Source organism: Sphaeramia orbicularis, chromosome 18 (assembly GCF_902148855.1).
Source record: "Sphaeramia orbicularis chromosome 18, fSphaOr1.1, whole genome shotgun sequence".
Taxonomy (NCBI): Eukaryota; Metazoa; Chordata; class Actinopteri; order Kurtiformes; family Apogonidae; genus Sphaeramia; species Sphaeramia orbicularis.
Window position 1 is genome coordinate 15,591,585 of NC_043974.1, and position 22,758 is coordinate 15,614,342.

At 34.5% G+C, this 22,758-nt stretch overlaps 1 protein-coding gene across 2 annotated transcripts in view; it reads right to left on the bottom strand.

Moving 5' to 3' along the window:
• ehbp1l1a (EH domain binding protein 1-like 1a) overlaps window positions 1–22,758 on the bottom strand; it is a 73,356-nt gene that overhangs the window by 44,646 nt on the left and 5,952 nt on the right. For both annotated transcript variants that reach the window (XM_030161777.1, XM_030161776.1), the window contains exons 2-3: window positions 4,731–4,788; window positions 2,161–2,256 (exon numbers count right to left, since the gene is read on the bottom strand). In XM_030161777.1, the coding sequence (XP_030017637.1) occupies window positions 2,161–2,256; window positions 4,731–4,788 (154 nt within the window). The remainder of the gene's footprint in view (window positions 1–2,160; window positions 2,257–4,730; window positions 4,789–22,758) is intronic.

Sequence of the window (22,758 nt, forward strand, 5' to 3'; positions counted from 1 at the left end):
ATTTTGCACTATCCCATTTCTGGGCTCGCTCTTTGTTTGTTAACAACTAACGCAAAGCAAAATGCGTTCGTACGTTAGTTCGTTAACCCCAACGCAAAATGCGTTATCCTGTTTCTGGGCTAGTTGGTTAAAAGTGTACGCTCGCCCGGTTCCTCATTCCTGGGCTGATTTTAACGCGGACCTCGGAGGTCTGCGTTAGAAGGAGGATGTATTCTTGTAGCTTCATTTCACTTCGTTTCTGTCATGAATTTCCTTTTAAATATTATTTACATTTGAAAAAGAAGATTTTTAACACAAGTTTGACAATATCTTTAATGATATAAGATTTTTCCCATGGACATTTTGCACCGATAAAAACAAATTTACCGAGTGAGGACTGATCCGCTCACTGAATTTTATTCTCTATCAATTTATGGATAAATATAGATTAGTTCAGGACAAAGTGTGTGTGGCTTTGAGAGATGAATGAATGAATGAATGAATGAATGAGAACCGTATGGGGCCAGAGCCAGTGAACTGGTGCCACACACACTAGTGGGCGTGTGTGTCTGTATGCGCGTGTAATGAGATATGAGCGCGCAACGAGCGCAGAAACGGATTTTGCGTTCGCCGAGCCATCGTTCGCTCAATATTTGCGCTTGAAGGGTGCGCAAACGGCTACGTTCAATATTTAACCAAGAAACGAACCCCAGGACTAATAAACTAATGCAACAAATAAAACCTCTAGTCATATGTTTAAATGGAGAGGCTATCTGTGATCTTAATCCAACACAAATGTACCATGAGTAAAAAAAACTCCAAATATGGAGGTCAGATCATTTTATTATAGTACAATCTGAAACCTTACATGCTGTGTTTTTTTTTTTAACAATATCTTTATTAAGATTTGGTATACATATTAAACATTCAGTATCCATCTATACAGTACTGTTTTGAAATAAAATGCATAGTTTATACCCCCAACCCACCCCTTCACATGAACTCTCTTACTCTCAGAATAAAAGGAAAGAAATATACAAATAAATATTGCACAAAATAAATAAAACTATTATGGATATTCAAATACAAACATATATGGTATCTTAATTTCTATATTTTATTATACAATACAAGAGAGGATAAAAAACTTTCAGATGTTGTTCACATTCAAACACCACAGAGCAAATGTTATGCTTTTTTATGTGTTATCATGTTAATGTGGCAAAACAGCAGAGAGACTCATTCAAAAAAACACCGAGCTCAAAAATATCACAAGAAAAATCTCCAAAAGATGATGAGGTGGATGACATGCATGGCAACGTGAACATTTTCTATCATATCATTTTGTGGTCACCTATTTATTGTGATCCTTGACCTAATATGCGGAGAATAAATGACACAGTTAATAATAACAATAATAATAACAAATTGCATTTATAAGCACTTTTCATTCAACGGAATCTCAAAGTGCTACAGAGAAAAGAAAGTCCAACAATAAAAATTAAAATATATTGAATTAAAATACTAAATATATAAAACAAAGCATCATGAGACGGTTTTCCATTGGACATCTGTGCAAACTTTACCGATATTTACTAAATGTCGAAAAAACAGAAGTACGTAGAGTCGGTTTTTCCATTAAATCCCAAATGCAATGATTTGTTTATTTATTATCGCGAGATGTCACAAGAAGTCATTCTATAAACATGGCGACAAACGTAAATATGGTGTTGATTTACAGACATTTTTATTATTATTATATATTACCCTTCTATCTCGTACTAAATTAAAAAATGATTGTTTCCTGGTGTGTTTCTGTTAAAAGTCTTCTTCATCACTTGTTGTCACATCCATGAACATCCGTTTTTTTAGTCATGTGTCTGTAGTTGCAGAAACATTCTTTTCATTGCAGTTTTGCATGATATACCAATTGCACTGCGCCCGAAAAAACCACCTCTTGCCAGCGCAAAAAAGAATTTTGGCAAAACTGTAATTTTTCCGTTAGGTAAAATTTTATGCATAAGTTATATTCACGCAATTTGAGGGTCAATGAAAAAGCGACTATTGTGGTCCATAAAGAACCAGTTCACTTATCTGAGGTGAATATGACACAAACCTTTGGGAGCTCACGTGTACATGTCATGATAATACTGTTCCCTTGCAGGGACAACTTTAACTCACCTTGAAGAGTGTGACAGTGATATCCAAGCTCTCTGGAACCTGCCAAACCACCAGGCCTCGGTATGGGTTCTTAATCCCTGGCTGCCAGCTGTGGAGCTAAAAAAAAACAACAAATGAAGGAAACTAACTTTAAAACTGAGCTGTCAACAGACTGTAACTGTATTTAATACAAAAAACTTAGTTCTATGTGAAACATCTGTGGCTGAACAGTAATTACTGACTCAAAAATGGTGCTTGTCTGATATACATGTCTTCCTCAGTTATGGTCCAGCTATCCACAACGCTCATTAAAATGACCTTTGACCCCCTCCCTTTCACTGTTGTGTCCCATATTTGTCCATCATGACTGTGATCTCATAATGATATCACACTGCTGAACTGGGGTCTGGTCTGTGCACGAACCCAAGGCCTAGAAAGGGCCTTTATGTTTTTAGTGGTGATGAGTAAGTGTGGCATTAGAAAAGATTTACAAGGAAATTGGAAAAACTCTTGAATTTAGACATGATTAATGCTGTTTTCAAAAAAGAGTTAATGCACAAAAACGGAGGCAGAAACACCTTTTCAACATTGTTGGAGCACAACTGATTCATAGAATACAATCTATATTATAATACCGGAAGGTCTCCAAGCGTGTGTGCGTGTGTGTGTGTGTGTGTGTGTGTGTGTGTGTGGGTGTGTGTGGGTGTGTGTGTATGTGTGTGTATCTGCACAGTTCACAGAAATTGAGATGTTTTTCACTGGCCAGTTTGGTACCTACAGTTGAGGAATAGTCCCATCTCCATATTAAATATCTCAGCAAGTTGATAGGACCAACATTCCAATATTTTGGGAGATATTAGTCATTTTGGAATAGTATAGCTTTACAATCCCGTTGCTCAGTTGACCGGAAGCACAGTATCAAGTTACATTACAGGATATGACGTTAATAACAGGAACGACACATTTACTAACTTCAGTCCCTAGATATCAGTATTAACCCTTAAGGGTCTGAGCCTATTTTGGCTGTTTTTGAGTACTTTTTGATTTTGCCTTTATATACTATATAAAGAAATGTTTACTCTACTCATGTTTGGTATCGTTTTTTTTCAGCACAACTTCATCTATCTCATCTGCCAATTATTTTTTCACTTTAACCTACTATATCGACACAAAAGGCCAAAAAACACACAAAATATATAAAATCCGATTTGAAAAATGTATATAATTTACTAAATAAATAACACAAAGATGCTTAACAAACCTTTTCAAAAACTTTAAAAGTGAATATTGGTTCCGAACATTGGGTATATAAAATTAAAATTGTAATAAATTAAAACTATACTCAAATATAAAAGCATATCTTTACATAGGCATTTTCTCTGGTAACCCCGGTCCTTCCAGTTTCCACATCTGGTTCAGGTGGGCGTCATTCTCACCCTTACCTGTAAGGCTAATATAATGCTAATACAGTCTGTGGATTAGAATCTGCAGATTCAGCCAATGTTTTCCGTTTTGAAAAAGGACAAAAAATGACGAAGATATTGTAAAAAATATAACGCTTGCTTTATATTGCTATGATAATGCTGTATCACTATGATAATGCTATATCGCGTGTTTGCTCCAGTTTCAAACCATTAAAACTCTATTTGTAGTTGCTCTATCAATGCAATTGTCCCCAGTGGTCTACGTGACTGACTTCCGATGCTATGATGTGTTGAATATGTCATGTGATTCAGTCATGCCATTGGTCAATGCATTAGTAGAATAGAATAGAATAGAATAGAATAGAATAGAATAGAATAGAATAGAATAGAATAGAATAGATATTGGTCGCCCCTCTTTTGACTTCTGGTTAAATAATTTAACCTCAAGTTTGGCTCTTGAGAAACTGACATATACGGTTAAAAAGAGAACTTCGGAATTCTATAACATTTGGAAGATGTTTTTGGATGTAATTAAGAGTGGTGATAATGAAGGGGTAGTGAGTAAGTGACAAATTGGTACATTTTATTTGATGTGGGAATGTACATGTATAGTATTATTTCAACTCTATACCTAGGTTTTATTTATTATGTTATTTAATCAGCTGTTTCTATGTAATGCTGTCAGATTAATGTTTGTCACATCTTTTTGAGATTTATTTTATTTATTTTCATTTTATGTATTTATGTTGCTTTATTTATATATATTTATTTTCATTTATTCATTTATTTATATATTTATTTTTTTCTCTGCCATGTTCAAGATGTTCATGATGTTTAAAGTTTTGTATGAATGAAAAATAATAAATAAATGCTTATAAAAATAGAATAGAATAGAATAGAATAGAATAGAATAGAATAGAATAGAATAGAATAGAATAGGCTTTATTGTCATTACATTTTGTCATTATTGTGAAAAAAAAAAGACAGAAATCATGATTATTTTGAGTGTGAGTATATTTATACAAAGTGTCTGTGGCTTCATTTCAGTTCAGTTCATAATCAGACTCAACCAACAGAGAGTGTAACATCCTCAGCTATCTCACATTATGCTCCATAATAAATTAAATAACATTTTAATTTAGAAGCTCTTCATCCCCTTTTATGTACCTTTGTGCAGTGTCGTCTGTTCCTCCTGATCCACACCACCCTCAGTTTGTCCGGCTGCCTGAAATCACAGGAGAGGAGAAATATGTCAAACACTGCTGCTCTGCCCTCTGGATAATGGACCAGTGCACAAGAGTGGTTCACTTACTGAAAGGTTCCTGTTTTGTGTGTGCAAAAGTCTGATCAGCTCTAATTTATTGCTCTCTCAGTGAACTCAGAGTTCACTTCAATTGCAAATTACAGAAACAGCATTATAAGCATTCATGGGTCCGATCAAAGTGAACATCCACATGAAAAAGTAAATTTGCACACATCATTTATCAAGTCGGCTCATTTTTTAGCTAAAGGTCTGTATTTTATGGAACTGTTATCCTTTTTAAAATACCACTTGAAGAAAAAAGCTCCGACCGATTTTATCGATTGTATTTTTTACACCATAGCCATGCCTCAGACATAAAAATATGGCTCAAATTTGACGCTAAAAATCATATCTAAAAAATGTGAACATTTATTCAATCTGTCACATTTAAAAAGACTATCTGTGAACTGTTACTGAGAAATGACTCTGTATTTGTAATTTACCTATATAAGTACGGACCGCCACAAGTTGTAATTAACACTGTTACTGTTTAAGACATTAACTCTTTCATGCATGAATTATGAGAACCTTAATCAAAAAATTTTTTCCTGAGTGTTTTTATTCCTCTTTAGACATGAAAAAAACAGACAATGTGATTGAAAAATTTTTTTATGAACCTATTTTTCCACAGAGTTCCACAAATGTCTACTCAGCTTAACCTCATGTGTTTAATTTTTGAGGCAAAGAAACATGTATTTACTGAAATATTGTGTGAAAACTATGAAATAAAAACATTTTTAATGGTGCCAATCAGCGGTTTTGTCACATTTTAACATACTCTAATACTAGTCATTACTCACTTCATGGAGATATTATGCAAAATAATAATAATAAAAAACCTTTTATTTGCAGTTTAATAACAATAACAAGCAATTGATTTACACTCAAACATGTGTCCACTGTTTTGGCTGATATGGAACTAAAACAACAAAATACATGAATATATAAGAGAACAGCTGTAGAATAACTGTCCACTGGAGTGACCGCTATGCATGAAAGGGTTAAATAAATCATTGTGATTATATCTGGCTTGCTGTTTTAAAAAATAAGTCAACATTTTGGGTGATGCATACAATGGTACAGAGTCGTCCACGTGTTACTATGGCAACCTGTCCACGCGTTACCACATTCTCATGTCAATAAAACAGAGACTTTTACCTTGTCTCATTCCTTTTGGTTCTGTTCCTCATTGACAGATGTCTGGTCTAAAATATTTGACTGGTTCTGCAGGACGTATAAAAGGCCCCTTCAGCCTGAACCAGGACTTGCTATTTTTGGCTGTTCTCAGACTGTCGGGAATATAACTGCAACATTACAGCGTTAACTGGAACTTGGAATGATAACACTGGTCAACAACAAATTTATTGTTTAAGTTTTTTGAGCTGATTTAGGATAATTTTGGTGTGCTGAATCCAAAAATCATATTAATTTTGCTCAATCAGGTCAACTTTCTGAACTATGCTACATATTGGCTTTTTAACATTTTTGCTTACATTTATGGGCATTTTCACATCATATGATACAAAATTCTTTCATATTTTTTGCAATAAACGAGTTCTGAAGATTTTACTTTTGCCAATTTATGATTAATGGGTTTTTTAATATTACAGGTGAATGAAATGGCTTCGACTAGAAGATCTTGCAAAAATAAGCCTGACGTATTCTGCTACATCTGCGGTGAATACACCATTGTACCTAACAGGAATCAAGTGATCAAATGATTTTTTTTCCTCTTAAAACCTATTTTGGGTGAGAACTATATAAAAAAATCAACTGATAAAGTCACAAAAATGTAATCAATTTTGTGAGAAGATCAAATTTTTCAAAATCAAATTAGCAAAAAAACCTGACCTGATTGGGAAAAACAGATGTCATTTTTGGATTTAGAGGTGCAAAATGGTCCTAATTCAGTTGAAAAAACCTAGACAACTTGCAAAAAACCTTTTTTTGTAACCCAGTGTAATCGCTAAGAGACTGATATTAAATGAATGGAAGTCTCCAAACCCTCCATCTTTTCAAGTGTGGGTCAATAATATGTTGTCGTTAATACAGACGGAAAAGCTCAGATCTTTGAGGACCTGTTCTGTAAATGCTTTTTCAAATGCTTGGACTCCGTTTCTCGCATACTTGGAGGAAGTTAACTTGGACAAGGGAGCATATCTGTGTACCAGTGACTGTATTCAGCCTCTGCTCCTCTTTCTTTCTTTCTTTCTTTGAACAAGGACTGACTAGTTAATTAATTGATCAGTTGTTACACACATCTGAGCCTTTGTGGGGTTTTTTTGTTTTGTTTTGTCTTTTTTGTGTATGTTTTATATAATTCATTCATTCATTTTCCGAACCCGCTTTATCCTCACGGGGGTCATGGGGGTCACTTGGAGCCTATCCCAGCTACATAGGGGTGAAGGCGGGGTACACCCTGGACAAGTCACCAGTTCATCGCAGGGCGTTTTATATAATTAAAAACTGCAAAATAAAATATAAAAATAATGAAACACAGAATTTTCAATATTTTACTCCAAAATTTATTTTCAGCTTAGTTGAATGTAATATCTAAAAGGTTTTGTCCTACGTGATATCAATTTCTGTCAAGAACTGCATGTTTTGAATGTTTGTGTAAAGCTTAAAAAAATCCATGTCTGTTTCAAGTCCATGTGTTACCGAGCAGTAATGTGACATTTTTCACCTAAAAATTTTATCTCCCCAACTTTTGTTATACGTAATGTTAAAGTGCTTATAAATACCTACTCAAATATGTATAAAACATGCATATAAGTTACTCTGACTACATGACAGAGGCTGCTGAACACCAAATGTGTCCACATGATATAAAGCTGCACAAGATATCGTTTGAGCATCATTATCGCAATGTGCGAATAGTCACATCGCAGGTCCTGAAATGTAGGAGGCAAATGAACTCAACGTGTTCTCATCTAATTTCAACACACTGCACACAGTGATCCACCGAACACAATCCTTCTTAATCAGTTTGCCGAAGCAGACCACGCCCCTACACACAGAGTGACTCGCTGGTAACAACTTTGAAAAATGAGCAATGAACAAGAGAAAATCACCAAAAACTAAGACTTGGTGTCAAAAAGAAAAGCAATGTCAGTTATCTGGAATTATTTCAGCTACAAGAAGGATGATATTGAGGCACGTGTTCTGTGTTGACAGTGTCTTGCTCCTGTTGCCACAACAAGAGGTAATGCATCTAATCTGTTTGACCATTTACATCAGCACCACACATCAATTATATACTCCTGAGTATTTTTTCAGATCGCAATATACACTACAAACAAAAAGTTATGGATATTTCTTTTTTTTTTGTCTTTTTTTTTGTAAATAAAACTATGTCTGGTCATTAAAAAAATGTGTTTCAATTCAATTCACACACAAAAAAGTAAAAAGCGCTGTGCAAGAATCCCAAATGAAAAAAATTTAAATTAAAAAATATACTTAACTTTTTGTTTGTAGTGTATATCGCAGGGTTAAAAAAAAATAGCAATGTCAGTTTTTTCCAATATCGTGCAGCCCTAACGTGTTGATTGGACCCTCATTAATTCATTCATTTATTCAGAACTCAAGAGCTCAACCTAAAAGTGTCTGAACAACATTACATCAGGGGTTAATGGACTTCATCACTTGAATCTGTCAACACGTACTGCATGTGTTTCCTGTTTGGAAGAGATATTAATGTGGATGACAACTCTGGCTCTAACACAACTTGCTTGCTCTCAGATAAACATAAGATGTGCCTTTTGCCTGTCAACCCTATTTGAAACTGGGAACTAGATCCTTTTATTGCAGGGGTTAAACTAGTAGTGCCCAATATGTTTAGGCTCGTGACCCCATTTTAACATCACAAATTTCTGGCGACCCCAGACATTTTTTTTGCTAAAATGAATTTGTTTTTGATCATGTAATAGTTTGCTATACTATGTTGGAAATAAACATAGATTTTAGACGACATTTAGTCTGTATAATGTATATTATTATGGAGGGAGGCAGAAAAGCCAGGTGTAGATTACTGCACTAAGTGAGAATTTGATTTTCCTTGGTCAGGATATGTGCAGTCAGTCCAGCTTGGATTTACAAGACTGACAATTAATACTGAACAAAAACTCAAACTATGAATTATGAAAGAGCTGCAGCATCTAAAACCAACCTCAATGAACATTTGACAGATAAACAGTACTACAGTGCTTCAGTTTCAGCTTCACAGTTTGTCATGTCAATTATGTATTGCCATTGTCTCTCTAAACTCACCATATACTTTTTATTAATAAGTTGTTTTTTATATTTTTATCAGTTACTAGAAATTTCAGGCGACCCCATTTCAATTCAAGGTTGAAAAACACTGGGTTAAACTGAATGAAAGGAGCTCTGAGTTTGACCCAGAGTAGCCCAACACAATCACAAGCCCTCAGTTCATCAGAGCACACACAGTGAAGCCACTGGCATAAACACAAGGCTTTTATGGCACCATGGCTAATACATCTGTCTGTCCCAGCCCACTGTGAACACAGCCAAGTGGGGTGAAAACTGGTCTGGGAAAGGCTGACTCTGAATCTGGCTATCAGTTTTCCTACGTACTGCACCTCTGAACTCTGTGGAGGATGAACATGAACAGCGTCCTTAACCTCATCCGCCATGTAATTTCATTTTCAGTTTAATTTCTTTAATTTCCTTCGGGCCAATCTTTTGTTCAATATCAAATTCAATCGGTTCTGTATCGATTCAGAAAGAGATATTTAAGTTATAATGCCAGTTTGATTGGGTGAGAGGGAAAATTTCAGACAAATAAGAATGAAAACTGAACAGTGTATTATTAAGAATGTGAAGGATTATATTAAAAACCCATCGCAAAGTAGTTACATTAATGCACTTGATATGATAATCAGTATTTATCAATCGTTATAGAATAGAATAGAATAGAATAGAATAGAATAGAATAGAATAGAATAGAATAGAATAGATCTTTACTGTCAGTCACAGGAACAGTGAAAATCCATTAGCAGCTCTGTTCTATTTAGCAGCAAAAACACTTAATACTTACTTAAAATATGAGAGAAATTGAAATTGTTGTTGTTTGCCATTATCTTTTGTTTGTTTATTTGCTTGATTTGTTGTTTGTTTATTTGTTGTTGTTTTTTTGTTTTTTGTTTTTCTTTCCACTATATCTCGTTAACTATATCACCAATAAAACAAAAAAAAAGAACTAAATGGCCCCTGCAGCATAAAGGCCGTTTTTAGTGTGATGTCTGTCTTTGACAAAAAGTAGCCCAAAAATAAATTTTTTAACCCCTTTATTATCCCAGTACATTTAATAAATAAATATGTCGAATGAAAAACAGAAAATTAACACAGTAAATCGCTGAAATGTTGACTGTGCAAAGTATAATGACATGTCAAATGCAAACAGATTTATCTACCAGACACTTTGGGTTACAGAAACAGTTTTTTTCTTGAAACATCTGTTTTCAATGCTTTGCATATTTCCTGTACCTTGGCAAATATGTCATGAGAACTTTGCTAAAACAATAAATGTAACACTGGACTGAAAAAAAAAAAACACTGAAAAATGTAGGCAATGTGCAAATCTATATCAGTCAATATCAATATAAGATCATTCAAAGGATGCTACGTACAAATCAATTTTATTTATTAAGGCCAATATTACAAATCAATATCATAAATCTTTATATTAAAACATCTTCTTGTTTTTAATCCCAGTCCTAATGTTGAAAAGTGCAAACTATTGTGTTTTCTTCCCACTGCTCAGTTTATCCACTGTGTAATGAAGTAATGCTGAACACTAAAAGTCTAAAAATAATATTAATCACATTTTGTTTCTTAATACTTACTTAAGCACATTTATTAATAGCTCGTCCCACATGTACGGCAACACGTGTTCACAGCTCTGCTAACAAAGAGGAACACTGCAGAGCAAAGATTAAGCTCTGAACCTGTGCCACAGACTGGCATAGAATCAGGACTGTTACTAGGCTGGACACTTCAATAAAGACAGTGACACTAAGAGGATTGTGGGAAGTCAGTACCTTTGAGTGTTCCTTTCCCATAATCCACTTGATGCCTTAACTTCAATACAGGAATTTAGAAGACAGTGGCATGAGCCCATTAAATGGAAAAAAAAACATTTGTAGTTGTTTAATTTAGTCAAATTCAAATTTTTTCACCTAAATTACAGCCATCATATTGAAATCTTTATTAATATTTATAGTTAATCAGTTAAAAGTGCAATAACATCTACAGCTGCAACCGATTAATCGATTAGGTGCTTGAAGCGAATGCAAAAATTCACAATTCGATTAATCAATTTGAATTGATTGAAAGGAAATATTCTATTGCAGTTTTCCTGAAGTGAAGCTTCTTTGTGCGTCACAATAAGCGTCCGTGTGAAACACAACAGTGGAACCAATGTTTAACAGCAGAAAAATGAAGGAAACAAAGCTTTGATTCAGGAGAATTGTGGTTGAATGATTTTTTGGATCACTTTAACTCGATTAATGGGTTGCAGCTCTAGTAATATCATATGAAATATGTCTGTTTTTATGATTAAAATGATTATTTTTCCAATAAAATATAAAGGATACAAACTTAACAAGTGCTGCCAGGTACAACAAACCCCACCCTTTGCATGTATTGTATCTTATTTTGGCATCGATCCAGCTGGTGTCATCATGTCTATGAATGTGCTGATGCCAGCATATCAATTGCCTCTAAATATGTGGCGAGTTTGAAGTAAATTGAAACAAAATTGATGTTTTTTATGTGAAATTTCGCCCATTATAAGAAAATGGGAGAAGAAAAAAAGATGTAAAAAAATTCCTAAAAAATTGTAACTTTGACCTACTTTTCCCAAAATGTAATAACATCTATTCTGGGTCACTGCCAATCTATAAACCCAATTCAGTATGAATTCAGCCAATAGTTTTACTGCTAGAGTGTGAACAAACCAACAAACCAAACCAAAAACAACACCCCTTGCCTCTTTTTTGGGGGGTGGGGTAAAGATGATTTGTGGTTATGAAGACAGAGGAATTCAAAAGCAGAAATAACTCTGTGGGCTTCACTGAAACAGTACAGCAGAAACATGATTTCATTACTTGATTGATTTTTTTGTTAAATGTCACTGGTGAATCTAATATGATTTAACAGGAGGGAGGGAGTCTACGTGGACATGAGGAGAACTGATAGTCTGTACAGTCTATGTTAGTGTTGGATCATTTTACGACCACCGTGCCCACAGCCTTCAGAATCATTTTCATCTGAAAGTGAGGTCTGACCTGTGTGAGCGCCAGCAGTGCGACATTAGATGATGGGTTACCAAAAACAAGCCAGAAAAAAACACAACATGCACACAAGCCCAGGCCTTTCAACAGGGAGTGAAAGGCCTTACACAGGAGAAAATGGAAATCTTGTGACAGAGAGGATGAGTCCAGTACTGCTGAGACACAGACACTAAAACTGAAAACAAAACAAAAACAACACCTGATCTGAAATGGGGGGAATTTGCATTTCACATTTTCTGCTTTATGAAAAAATGTAAAACATTCCTGAATTGTAAAAATTTGGAGACTTCAAGGTGCTAGCTTGTCATGCTTGTTTCTATATTTCTTTAGTTAAGAAAAGTATTTGTGATTTTTTTTTTTTGTCTTGATGATGATGATCCAAGACATTGAATATCGATTTTTTTTTTTTTTTTTTTTTAATTTAACCAGGTCAAGTAGTTGAGAGCTGATTCTCATTTTCAACTAGAAAAGCACTTGGAGAGCACAACCCCTCCCCATCACCACCGAAATTTAATCATTTGTTCATTTGCTCCTTGTACCAGTATCAACATTTTCTGAAAATTTCATCCAAATCCTTCCATAACTTTTTGAGTTATCTTGCTAACAAACATAACCTCAGCCTGGACAAACCGACAAACAAACCAGCAAAAACATAACGTCCTTGGCGGAGGTAATAATGTATAACAACTAGGTTATTCTTGTGAAATAAAAACTGACAGATGTTGGAGGAACCAGAAGTTCTTATGCTGCCTTCAAGTGTTATCGGGAAATTGAGCCTTTCCATTTGAATTTGAAACTACCAGTGCATTGAGTTCAAGTGCTTTTTTTGTCATAGCAAAATTAACAAGAAAAGCACTCAGACAGCGCAGACCTTGGCAGTAATCAGTAATCATTTCTTCCTTGTGGCAGTATCAACATTTCCTGAAAATTTCATGAAAATCCGTCCATAACTTTCTGGGCTATCTTGCTAACAAACAAACAAACATGCGCGCATGCACGCACACAAAGCAAAGTGATTACAATACTTCCTGGCGGAGGTAAAAATAGCTGACATACAATTTATCGTGACTTGCTACTTCGGTAAAACAGTTTTGGACGTGTTAATTCAGCTGCTACAGCTTTTTTTTTCATTCATCTTTTGAACTTTATCCTCAATAGAGTTGCAGGGACTTGTATACACTGACATTTACAGACACCAACAACCAATCACTCTCACATTCACACCTATGGGCAATTTAGCTGAAACAATTAACCTATTAATGTATGTCTTTGGAAGCCAGAGTACCCACACATGGGGAGAATATGCAAACTCCACTTTTTTTCTTTTTGTAAAATGTAATATTTTGCAAACTGAGTACACTATAAATGTGCAAAATCATCAGCTAACAGCAGCAGAATGTTAATAAAAGCAGTGTTTATCATTCGCGATTAATCCCTCGTTGCGCTCCACCATATTGAACAGGTCAAAGGCAGAGGTAGGCTGATATATTGGCCGGTTGATATTTTGATTTTTTTCAATATCAGCCAAGGGCCTTCTCTTTTTTTTTTTTTTTTGGAAAGACGATATTTGATCGGTAGTAAAAATGTTATAAGATATTTGATCAGGCACCTGTGTGGGCAGCACTTGAAGTTTAATAAATGCTAAAAGAGTACTATTTGTACATGTATTAATAATGTCACTTATATTGGTGCACAGAAATCTTAATTATCTGAGTGTTTCAATTGTGTTTTACGGTCAATGTGCTTTAGAAAAAAAAAAAAATGACCTTAAATATCGGCCATCAGCTGACCAAATTTTTAAAAATTAGAATCGGCCTTAGAAAAACCTGTACCGTTCAACCTCTAGTCAAAGGTTATTTTCACCTCGGCAACCCCTGTATCAAAGTTTTTCCCATTTTTCCAGTGGAAAATATGACATGAGGGGCGTTCATGTGCAATTTCTAAGTTCGCAAGTAGTATTTATCATAATTCCCATAGCACGCGAAGGCAGCATAAGAGGTTCTAAGGCTTGGGAACACCAGTAACATTAGAGTGCTTTGACAGGACAGTGAAAAACTAAAAGATGAACTGAGAAAAGACACAACAGCTGTAATTTACACACGTATGCTACAGTGTTGTCAACTGGGACTCAACGGTAATAAAGAGGAATTACCTTGTTTGAAGTCATTACAAATAAACAGACCGAAATAGTTTAAATATGACAGGGGTGCATAAAACACAACAGAACCTTCAAAATGGAAAAGCTCAAGATGTCCAACATGTTAACAGTGTGTTCAGGTTTTATAAGCAGCCTGACGCTCACAACAAGTGTGTGTACTGATGAGAAAGGTTGAGACACAGACAGAACAGAAATAGATGTCGCTGAACTTCACAGAGGCTTAATAGTGATCTCCACCTGCTGCACTATTTATCACAGACATGTTTCAGCTGCAGGCTAACCTACAAACCGTTAGCTTCATAGCATACTGACTAACTCATACACAAATGGACAAAAGTATTGGGACATGTTGAATTCAGGTGTTTCTTTTCTAACAGGGGTCTGGGATACAAAACAACAGTAGTCGCTTTTCCATTGACCCTCAAATTGCACAAATATAACTTGTGCATATAAATTTACCTAATGGAAAACAGACAATTTCACCAAAAATCTCATTTTTCGATTAAAAGTTTTTGCACTGACAAGAGGTGGTTTTTCGGGCGTAGTGCAAATGGTATATCACGCAAAACCGCAATGGAAAGACCTTTTTTCGCAACTAGAGTCAGGTGAATTAAAAAAACGGATGTTGACGTACGTTACAACAAGTGAAGAAGAAGAAACATGTTGTGATATGTGTGGACACACCAGGAAACCCAATCATTTTTTAAAATTTAGTACGAGATAGAGGGGTAATATATAATAATAATGAATATTTCTGTAAATCAACACCATATTTATGTTCGTCGCCATGTTTATGGAATGACCTCTCGTGTCATCTTGCGATAATAAATAAACAAATCATCGCATTTGTGATTTAATGGAAAAACCAACATTACGCACTTCTGTTTTTTCAACATTTAGTAAATATCTATAAAGTTTTGTGCAGATGTCCAGTAGAGCCTGACCGACATGCGATACCAATATTGGGGGCTAAAAAAAGCTGATATCCAATATATCGGCCGATATCTGATATTGGCCGATAACCGATATATTGGCCGATGTATGAAATAAGAACACCGATCTACACAGGATATAATAATCTTATATTAGATAATTGTGGACAGGTGGATTAACAGTTGCATAAATCTGTGTTTATCTCACAAAGATAATTTATACAACTTTCAAACGCAAACTATGCAATCACAAAAAAAATTTGAGCAAAAAATATGACTCACCACAAAATTATGTTTTCACTCACAAATTTTGATGTATCTGCCTCACGGCACTACAACTTCCCATGTGGACTAAGGACTAAACTGAGCATGTGAAGAGTGAATTAGGTGAGTCCTAAGTTGTTCCTAATTGGAGCAATTGCAACAGTTACAACTGACCCGTGTTACAACTGTCCCTGGTCTCCCCTACACTATTAATACCCAAGCATGCCTGCAGAATGAAATTGTGAGGTAGACAGGAAGCACACGGACATGGGTGTGTGTGGGAGGGTGAATACTTCATAAAACGGGGGGATTAGAAGTCCATCATTGTCAGAGCGAGCGAGGGGAGTGGAGCGCCGTAATTATGGGATTGTGTGTGTGGGGGGGGTGATAGCGTCATTGTCCAAGCGGAAGTGAAAGTGAAACTAACATGCTTTACTGTTCCTCTAACTCTCCGGGCAGCACACACACACACAGGAGCAGCGAGCGACAGAATCTCCAAAGCAAAGAGTTAATACATCGGCTACATGTTGGCCGATGTTGATTAATAGGTGATACGCTATAATCGGCCCGATTAATTGGCCAGCAGATTAATCAGTAGGGCTCTAATGTCCGATGGAAAAGTGACTAATGACAAATGTAATTAATTCAGTTTTATATTATGATAAATATCATTGCATTAGTTAGTTTGGTTTAAACTGCTTTCTTTGCTTCCAAAATGCCTCAGAGATTATTTTTACTTAATCAACATTGATTTTATTTTAAATTTTTTTATGCATGATTATGATTTTAAATATTCTACCTCTAAATTTCTAAACTATTTTTCATGCTCTGACTGTAAATAATAATTTTCTACCACAACTAACCATCTACTTTCTTCACATCTCACATTAAACTTTAAGAAAATATTGATGTTTATAAACTATATGGACAAAAATATTTGGACACAGCATGGCTGCAGCTGTAAGATAGAGCTATAAACATCAATATTAATAATAATGTTTTAATGTTTTGTATCCCAGACCCGTTAGACAAGAAACACCTGAATTCAATGTGTCCACATACTTTTGTCCATTTGTGCATGACTTAGGCAGTTATGCTATGAGGCTAATGAAATGCATTTCACTGGTCAACATATGCAATTACATGAACCTGAAGCGGAACTACATAACACACATCACATGCTCACTCCAGGCCTGGATGCTGTAAACAACTACAAATGTTTGTTTTCATCTGAGGTTTATCCTAACTGGGGGGGGGGGGGCGTAGGGGCAGTTGTTAATCATGTAACATCTAAATATTTTTCCCAGATTTTATGTAAACACTACTTTGCCCTCTGAATGGAAGTCAGTGCACAGAGACAGCTAGTCCAGTTCGTCTGCATTTCATACATTCTATTCGTTCACGGTTGAGAAAGCACAAACATCCTGTCTGTGACGTCACCCGTGGGACTTATTTCTTACTCTTCTTAACCCATTAAGACCCAAACAGTCACTGGCAACCAAAAGAATCACCTGATCTAAACAGTTTAATACCTGTTGATCCACTAATCCTATCAATACATGTAAATAATTCGTGTAAAATACAGTATGTTGTCTTTTCATGGTCATCATTTGGACGTTCAGAGGCTCTGTGGTTACTGTGGTAACACCGCCATCTTCTACAACATTGATTCACCAGTAAAACCCATGGAGTTGGATCAATGACAATGGATGGACACACTTAATTTATATTCAATTACAGATATCTTTGCTGAAAAACTCATGTTTTCTCCAGTTTTCATTGTTTCTGATATAATAACCTTCAACTTTAACCCATAAAAGACCCAGTGCTACTTTTATGTCAGTTCCCAAATGATTTTTTTTCTCTATATTTACCCTTTCTTAAGTAATTCATCACCCTTTATTCTAACATTATCATCTGTACATTTTAGCATTTTTTCAATCCAAATCATATATTTTCCTTTTTTTAATTAACTGACCATGAAGACATTCATAAAAACTCAGAGTAAAGTTGAGTGTTATTATACCAAAAACAGAGAAAACTGAAGAAAAATTAACATTTTAAGCAAAAATATATAATTAACTAAAGATAAAACAACTGTTTCCATCCACTGTCATTGATCCAACTCCATGGGTTTTACTGGTGCATCAATGTTGTAGAAGATGACGGTGTTTCCATGGTAACTACGGAGCCTCTGAACGTCCAAATGGGTCATATCTGATGACCATGAAAAGATGACAAACTGTATTTTACACCAATTATTTACATGGATTGATAGGATTAGTGGATCAACAGGTATTAAGCATTTTACATCAGTAGAAGGTTTTGGTCAACGGTGGATGTTTGGGTCTTTGTGGGTTAATCTGAGCTTTGATGAACATCTACATGATCAGTAAATTAAATACGGGGAAATACCACATTTTCACTGAAAAAATGAAAAAAATGGAAGATAATATTGTAATAAATGGTGATAAATCACTTCAGACAGGTTAAATATAGAGATATATATCATTTGGGAACTGCCAGAAAAGCACACTAGGTCTTCATGGGTTAACATCATTTGTAGGAGATTCTCAGTCCTGTTGTGGAATACTTTCTTTTAGTTTAAGTATTTGTACTTTCAGTTGTTTTTGTAATCACCACGACTGTTGATGTTTTTTTAATCTCTTACTGTACTCCAATGCAGCTATATGGTATAATGACAATACAACTTAGTAAAGAGATTATTTATTATTTAGACAATTTAGTAAAGAGAATAACCAATGGAATATTAGCGGTAAATTATATGCTACAAAAGCACCAGATACATTTTTCTACAGGCCCTCTGGTATTTGTGTCTTTCCTTTCACTTTCGTAAATATTCCATTATACAGTCGTGGAAAAAATTATTAGACCACCCTGTGTTTTCTTCAATTTCTCGTTCATTTTAATGCCTGGCACAACTAAAGTTACATTTGTTTGGACAAATATCATGATGACAACAAAAATATCTCATAAGAGTTTAATTTCAGAGCTGATATCTATCCATTTTCCATGTTTTCTTGATAATAACCAAACTCACTTAAGTCAGGTGTGTCAAGCTCATTTTAGTTCAGGGGCCACATACAGCCTAATATGATATAAAGTGGGCCGGACCACGTGAATCACAATTTAGAGATTACAGTGGATGTACCAAATACACAAAACATTAAAAACCAGGACGAATATTATCAAAATTTCACATACTTCTCTTAAGACATTTCAGATATTCACATTTTTGGTAAAAGACTAGTCTGTAAATGTAAACATTTTTGTGTAATTTTACTTTTTTTACACTAAAACAAAGAGACAAATTCACAGTTTTCATTATTTATAGGTTATTATGATAGTATTTTACTGGTCTGATCCACTTTCAACTGAAATGACCTAAAATGATTTTAACATCCTTGATTGTTAATATCTTCAGTGTAATTTCTGCATTTCACAATTTCATCCCAGGGGCCCGACTGAACCCTTTGGTGGGCCAGATTTGGCCACCAGGCCACATGTTTGACACCTGTGACTTAAGGTCTAACATCAATATCTATGGCATTGTACTGCCAAAAATAGTGCTTTTAGACATTCCATGTTTTCTTTTCTGTCTGTTTTAGTCACACGATACACACACATGATTTGCTGACTTTCGATGGTCTAATAATTTTTCCGCAACTGTATGTGCATAGTAATTAGCTCCCTTGGGCTTATATACAGATTCAACTGCTGCCTGTCCACACCATTGTAGGTTTTATATCTATGTAAGACTTGCATTTAATCACAATTATTGATATATTTGCTGAAAAACTCACTTTTTCTTCTTCTTCAACTGAAATCTGAGCTTTTATGAACATCTACATGACCAGTATATCAAATACAGGAAAATATCTGATTTCACTAGGGAAAAAAAGTGTAAAAACAGAAGATAATAATGTAATAAATGGTGATGAATCATTTAAGAAAGGTTAAATAGAGAGAAAAAATTCACGTGGAAGCTGCCACTGGGTCTTGAAGGGTTAAAACCTGTATGCATCTACTTCACCTACACAACTGTTTTCACTTCTGTTTTTATCTGATAAGCCTGTGCAGAGCTGTTCACTCATTTAAAAATAATAATAGCATGCTGTGAAAATACTCCACGTCTAAAATCTTACTCAAGTTAGGTCAGTATCATTAGCAAAATACACTTAAACATGAAAAGTTAAAAAAAAAAAATCCTTGCATTTTGCTGATGTTTTTGGATGAATATACTTTTGTACTCATGTGTTTGATACATTTTACTGCTGTCGATGTTTATGTTTACCCACATCTGAAAAAGTAAAAAAAAAAAGCGATTTTAGAGCTAATCAAAGAACATTTTTATACAGTTAAGAAGAACGAGAAGAATTTCCTCACACATAAAGGAACAAGTACCTAAAACTGTCAAGTAAAAAGTACAATATTAATCTGAGATGTAGCGGAGTGGATGTGCAAAGCTGCATAAAATGGAAATACTCATTCATGGTGGTACTTGATAGCAGTAATAACATATTCCTGGGTAACTATTAACTTATTTCCTGTTATACTATAGCGAATTGTGAACGTCTATATCTGCATTTCACTATTTTTCCTATATCCTTCTGAGACCCAGCAATGCGTTTTTGTCCTCTTTAGTGGACAAGAGTTTCAAAACAGCCCACTGCAAAGGACATTCCTTGAAAGAAAAGAAAAAAATGTATCTGGAAAACTGTTGCATCATGCTGTTTTTCCGATCAAGACAATTATTTCATGTAAAAAAGCCCAAACTTTTCCCTTCCTGGGTCTCAGGAGGTTATGTGAAACAGCACTGACTTATTGCTGTCAATGTGTGTGAATGATAGAGCAATGTCATATGAAAAGAAGTGACTTTCGCCTTCAAAATGTTGTTTACATTTCCTAACAGAAGGTCACTCAGAAAGCACAGACCTCCTCCAAGGCCAGTAGTCCGCTGTTCTTCTCATGAACCAACAATAATAATACACCATAAATTATTATCACACCTTAAACTATGACCTATTAAATGTTTTCATCCTTTTTGTCAATGACAGTTTGTTGAGTGTTTCCATGCTAATAAAGGTCTTGGGCTTCTTTAACGTTCACGTCTAACCCATTTTAAGGGGGTATACAAAAATTTAGAGGTTTCTCCTTAACACATGCCCTAATCTTCTGCCAAAGTTCATGGAAATTGATGCACTAGTTCGGCGTAATCCTTCAACAGACTCTTAACGTTAAGTACATCTCCTATTATGAAAGTCTACATTGCATATTTGAATTCAGCCACTATTATACATTTTGTTGACAGTAGGCAATAATGTATACTTTACATTAACTTAACTTAACTTAATTTGCAGCAAAGTCTACAGAGTACACAACACACACATAGTGCAATTTATATTGAATTATTGAATTGAATTATTAGATTAAATCATTCCGTGTTTCTAACAGAGTCCTACTGTATCGATGGCACGCATGTTAGGGCTTTGGAACATTATATTGACCTTTGTACATTATTTATTTATTCATTTATTTATTTATCTCACTGAGTTGGGTTGATTTTTGTCCATTATCACTGTGACTCTCATGGTTATAAAGGCTGCCAGTTCAGGGACAGCAGAACCACAACATATACATGTGTAAATTATCAAACATAGTCTGTGTTTGGTTTACTTTTCATGTCTGTGAATGATAATATTAACAGCATGTTCCATGTTTGTGCCAAAATCCATTTACACCCCAGCGACATAATGAAGACATATGCAAGGCACTACTGTCTGTGTCATTAACGGGAAATACTGAGTTTCAACCAAGAATTAATACACGCAAACAGTGTCGTGAGATGGCACCGGTTCAGTGTGTCAAGCAGGGGTGTTAAAAAAGATGAGTTCCACGATGTATCGCAATATTTCATTTCACAATATCAATATTTTTGGGATTTATTAAAATGCAGACATAGCAGAGGTTCATTTTTGTTTTTTAGTTTTCTTTTGTGTTTACATGGATATTTTACTCTTTTATTTATATATTCACATGGGTATTTTACTCTTTTATTTATATATTCACATGGGTATTTTACTCTTTTATTTATATATTCACATGGGTATTTTATTCTTTTATTTATATATTCATATGGGTATTTTACTCTTTTATTTATATATTCACATGGGTATTTAACTCTTTTATTTATATATTCACATGGTTATTTTACTCTTTTATTTATATATTAACGTGGGTATTTTACTCTTTTATTTATATATTCACATGGGTATTTTACTCTTTTATTTATATATTAACATGGATCTTTTACTCTTTTATTTATATATTCACATGGTTATTTTACTCTTTTATTTATATATTAACATGGGTATTTTACTCTTTTATTTATATATTCACATGGTTATTTTACTCTTTTATTTATATATTAACATGGATCTTTTACTCTTTTATTTATATATTCACATGGTTATTTTACTCTTTTATTTATATATTAACATGGGTATTTTACTCTTTTATTTATATATTCACATGGGTATTTTATTCTTTTATCTATATATTCACATGAGTATTTTACGCTTTTATTTATATATTCACATGGGTGTTTTGCTATTTTATTTATATATTCATATGGGTATTTTGCTATTTGATCTACGAGGGCCGTTCAATAAGTTCATGGCCTCACCCAGAACAGAACAACACAGACTGATAATTTATATTTTATTTTTCAACATAATCTCCATTTACAGCAATGCACTTGGTCCATCGATGTTCAAGCATCACTATCCCATCACGAAAGAATGTAACATCCTGTATTATAACAACCAGTATTTCTGGGTGAGGCCATGAACTTATTGAACGGCCCTCGTATATATTAATATGGATATTTTTGCTTTGTTGTTTGTATAATACAAAAGTAGTATTGTCATATTGCAGATTATGCATAGTTTTTTTTAACTGATAACACTGTTTTCTTAATAATGGTCATTTCATGCATCCTAAAAGCTCTTTTTAATGTCTGAAAAGCAGATGTTAGTTCCTTTGTTGGGATTAAACAAAAATAATGTTATGATGTTGGATGATTTGGGGACTGAACACTATACGTTCTTTTCACAGCTAATAGAATATGAACATTTGAGCGGGATCTTAAACTGTACTGTCTGTAAAACATCATTTTATTTATGAATTTATTCACATATTT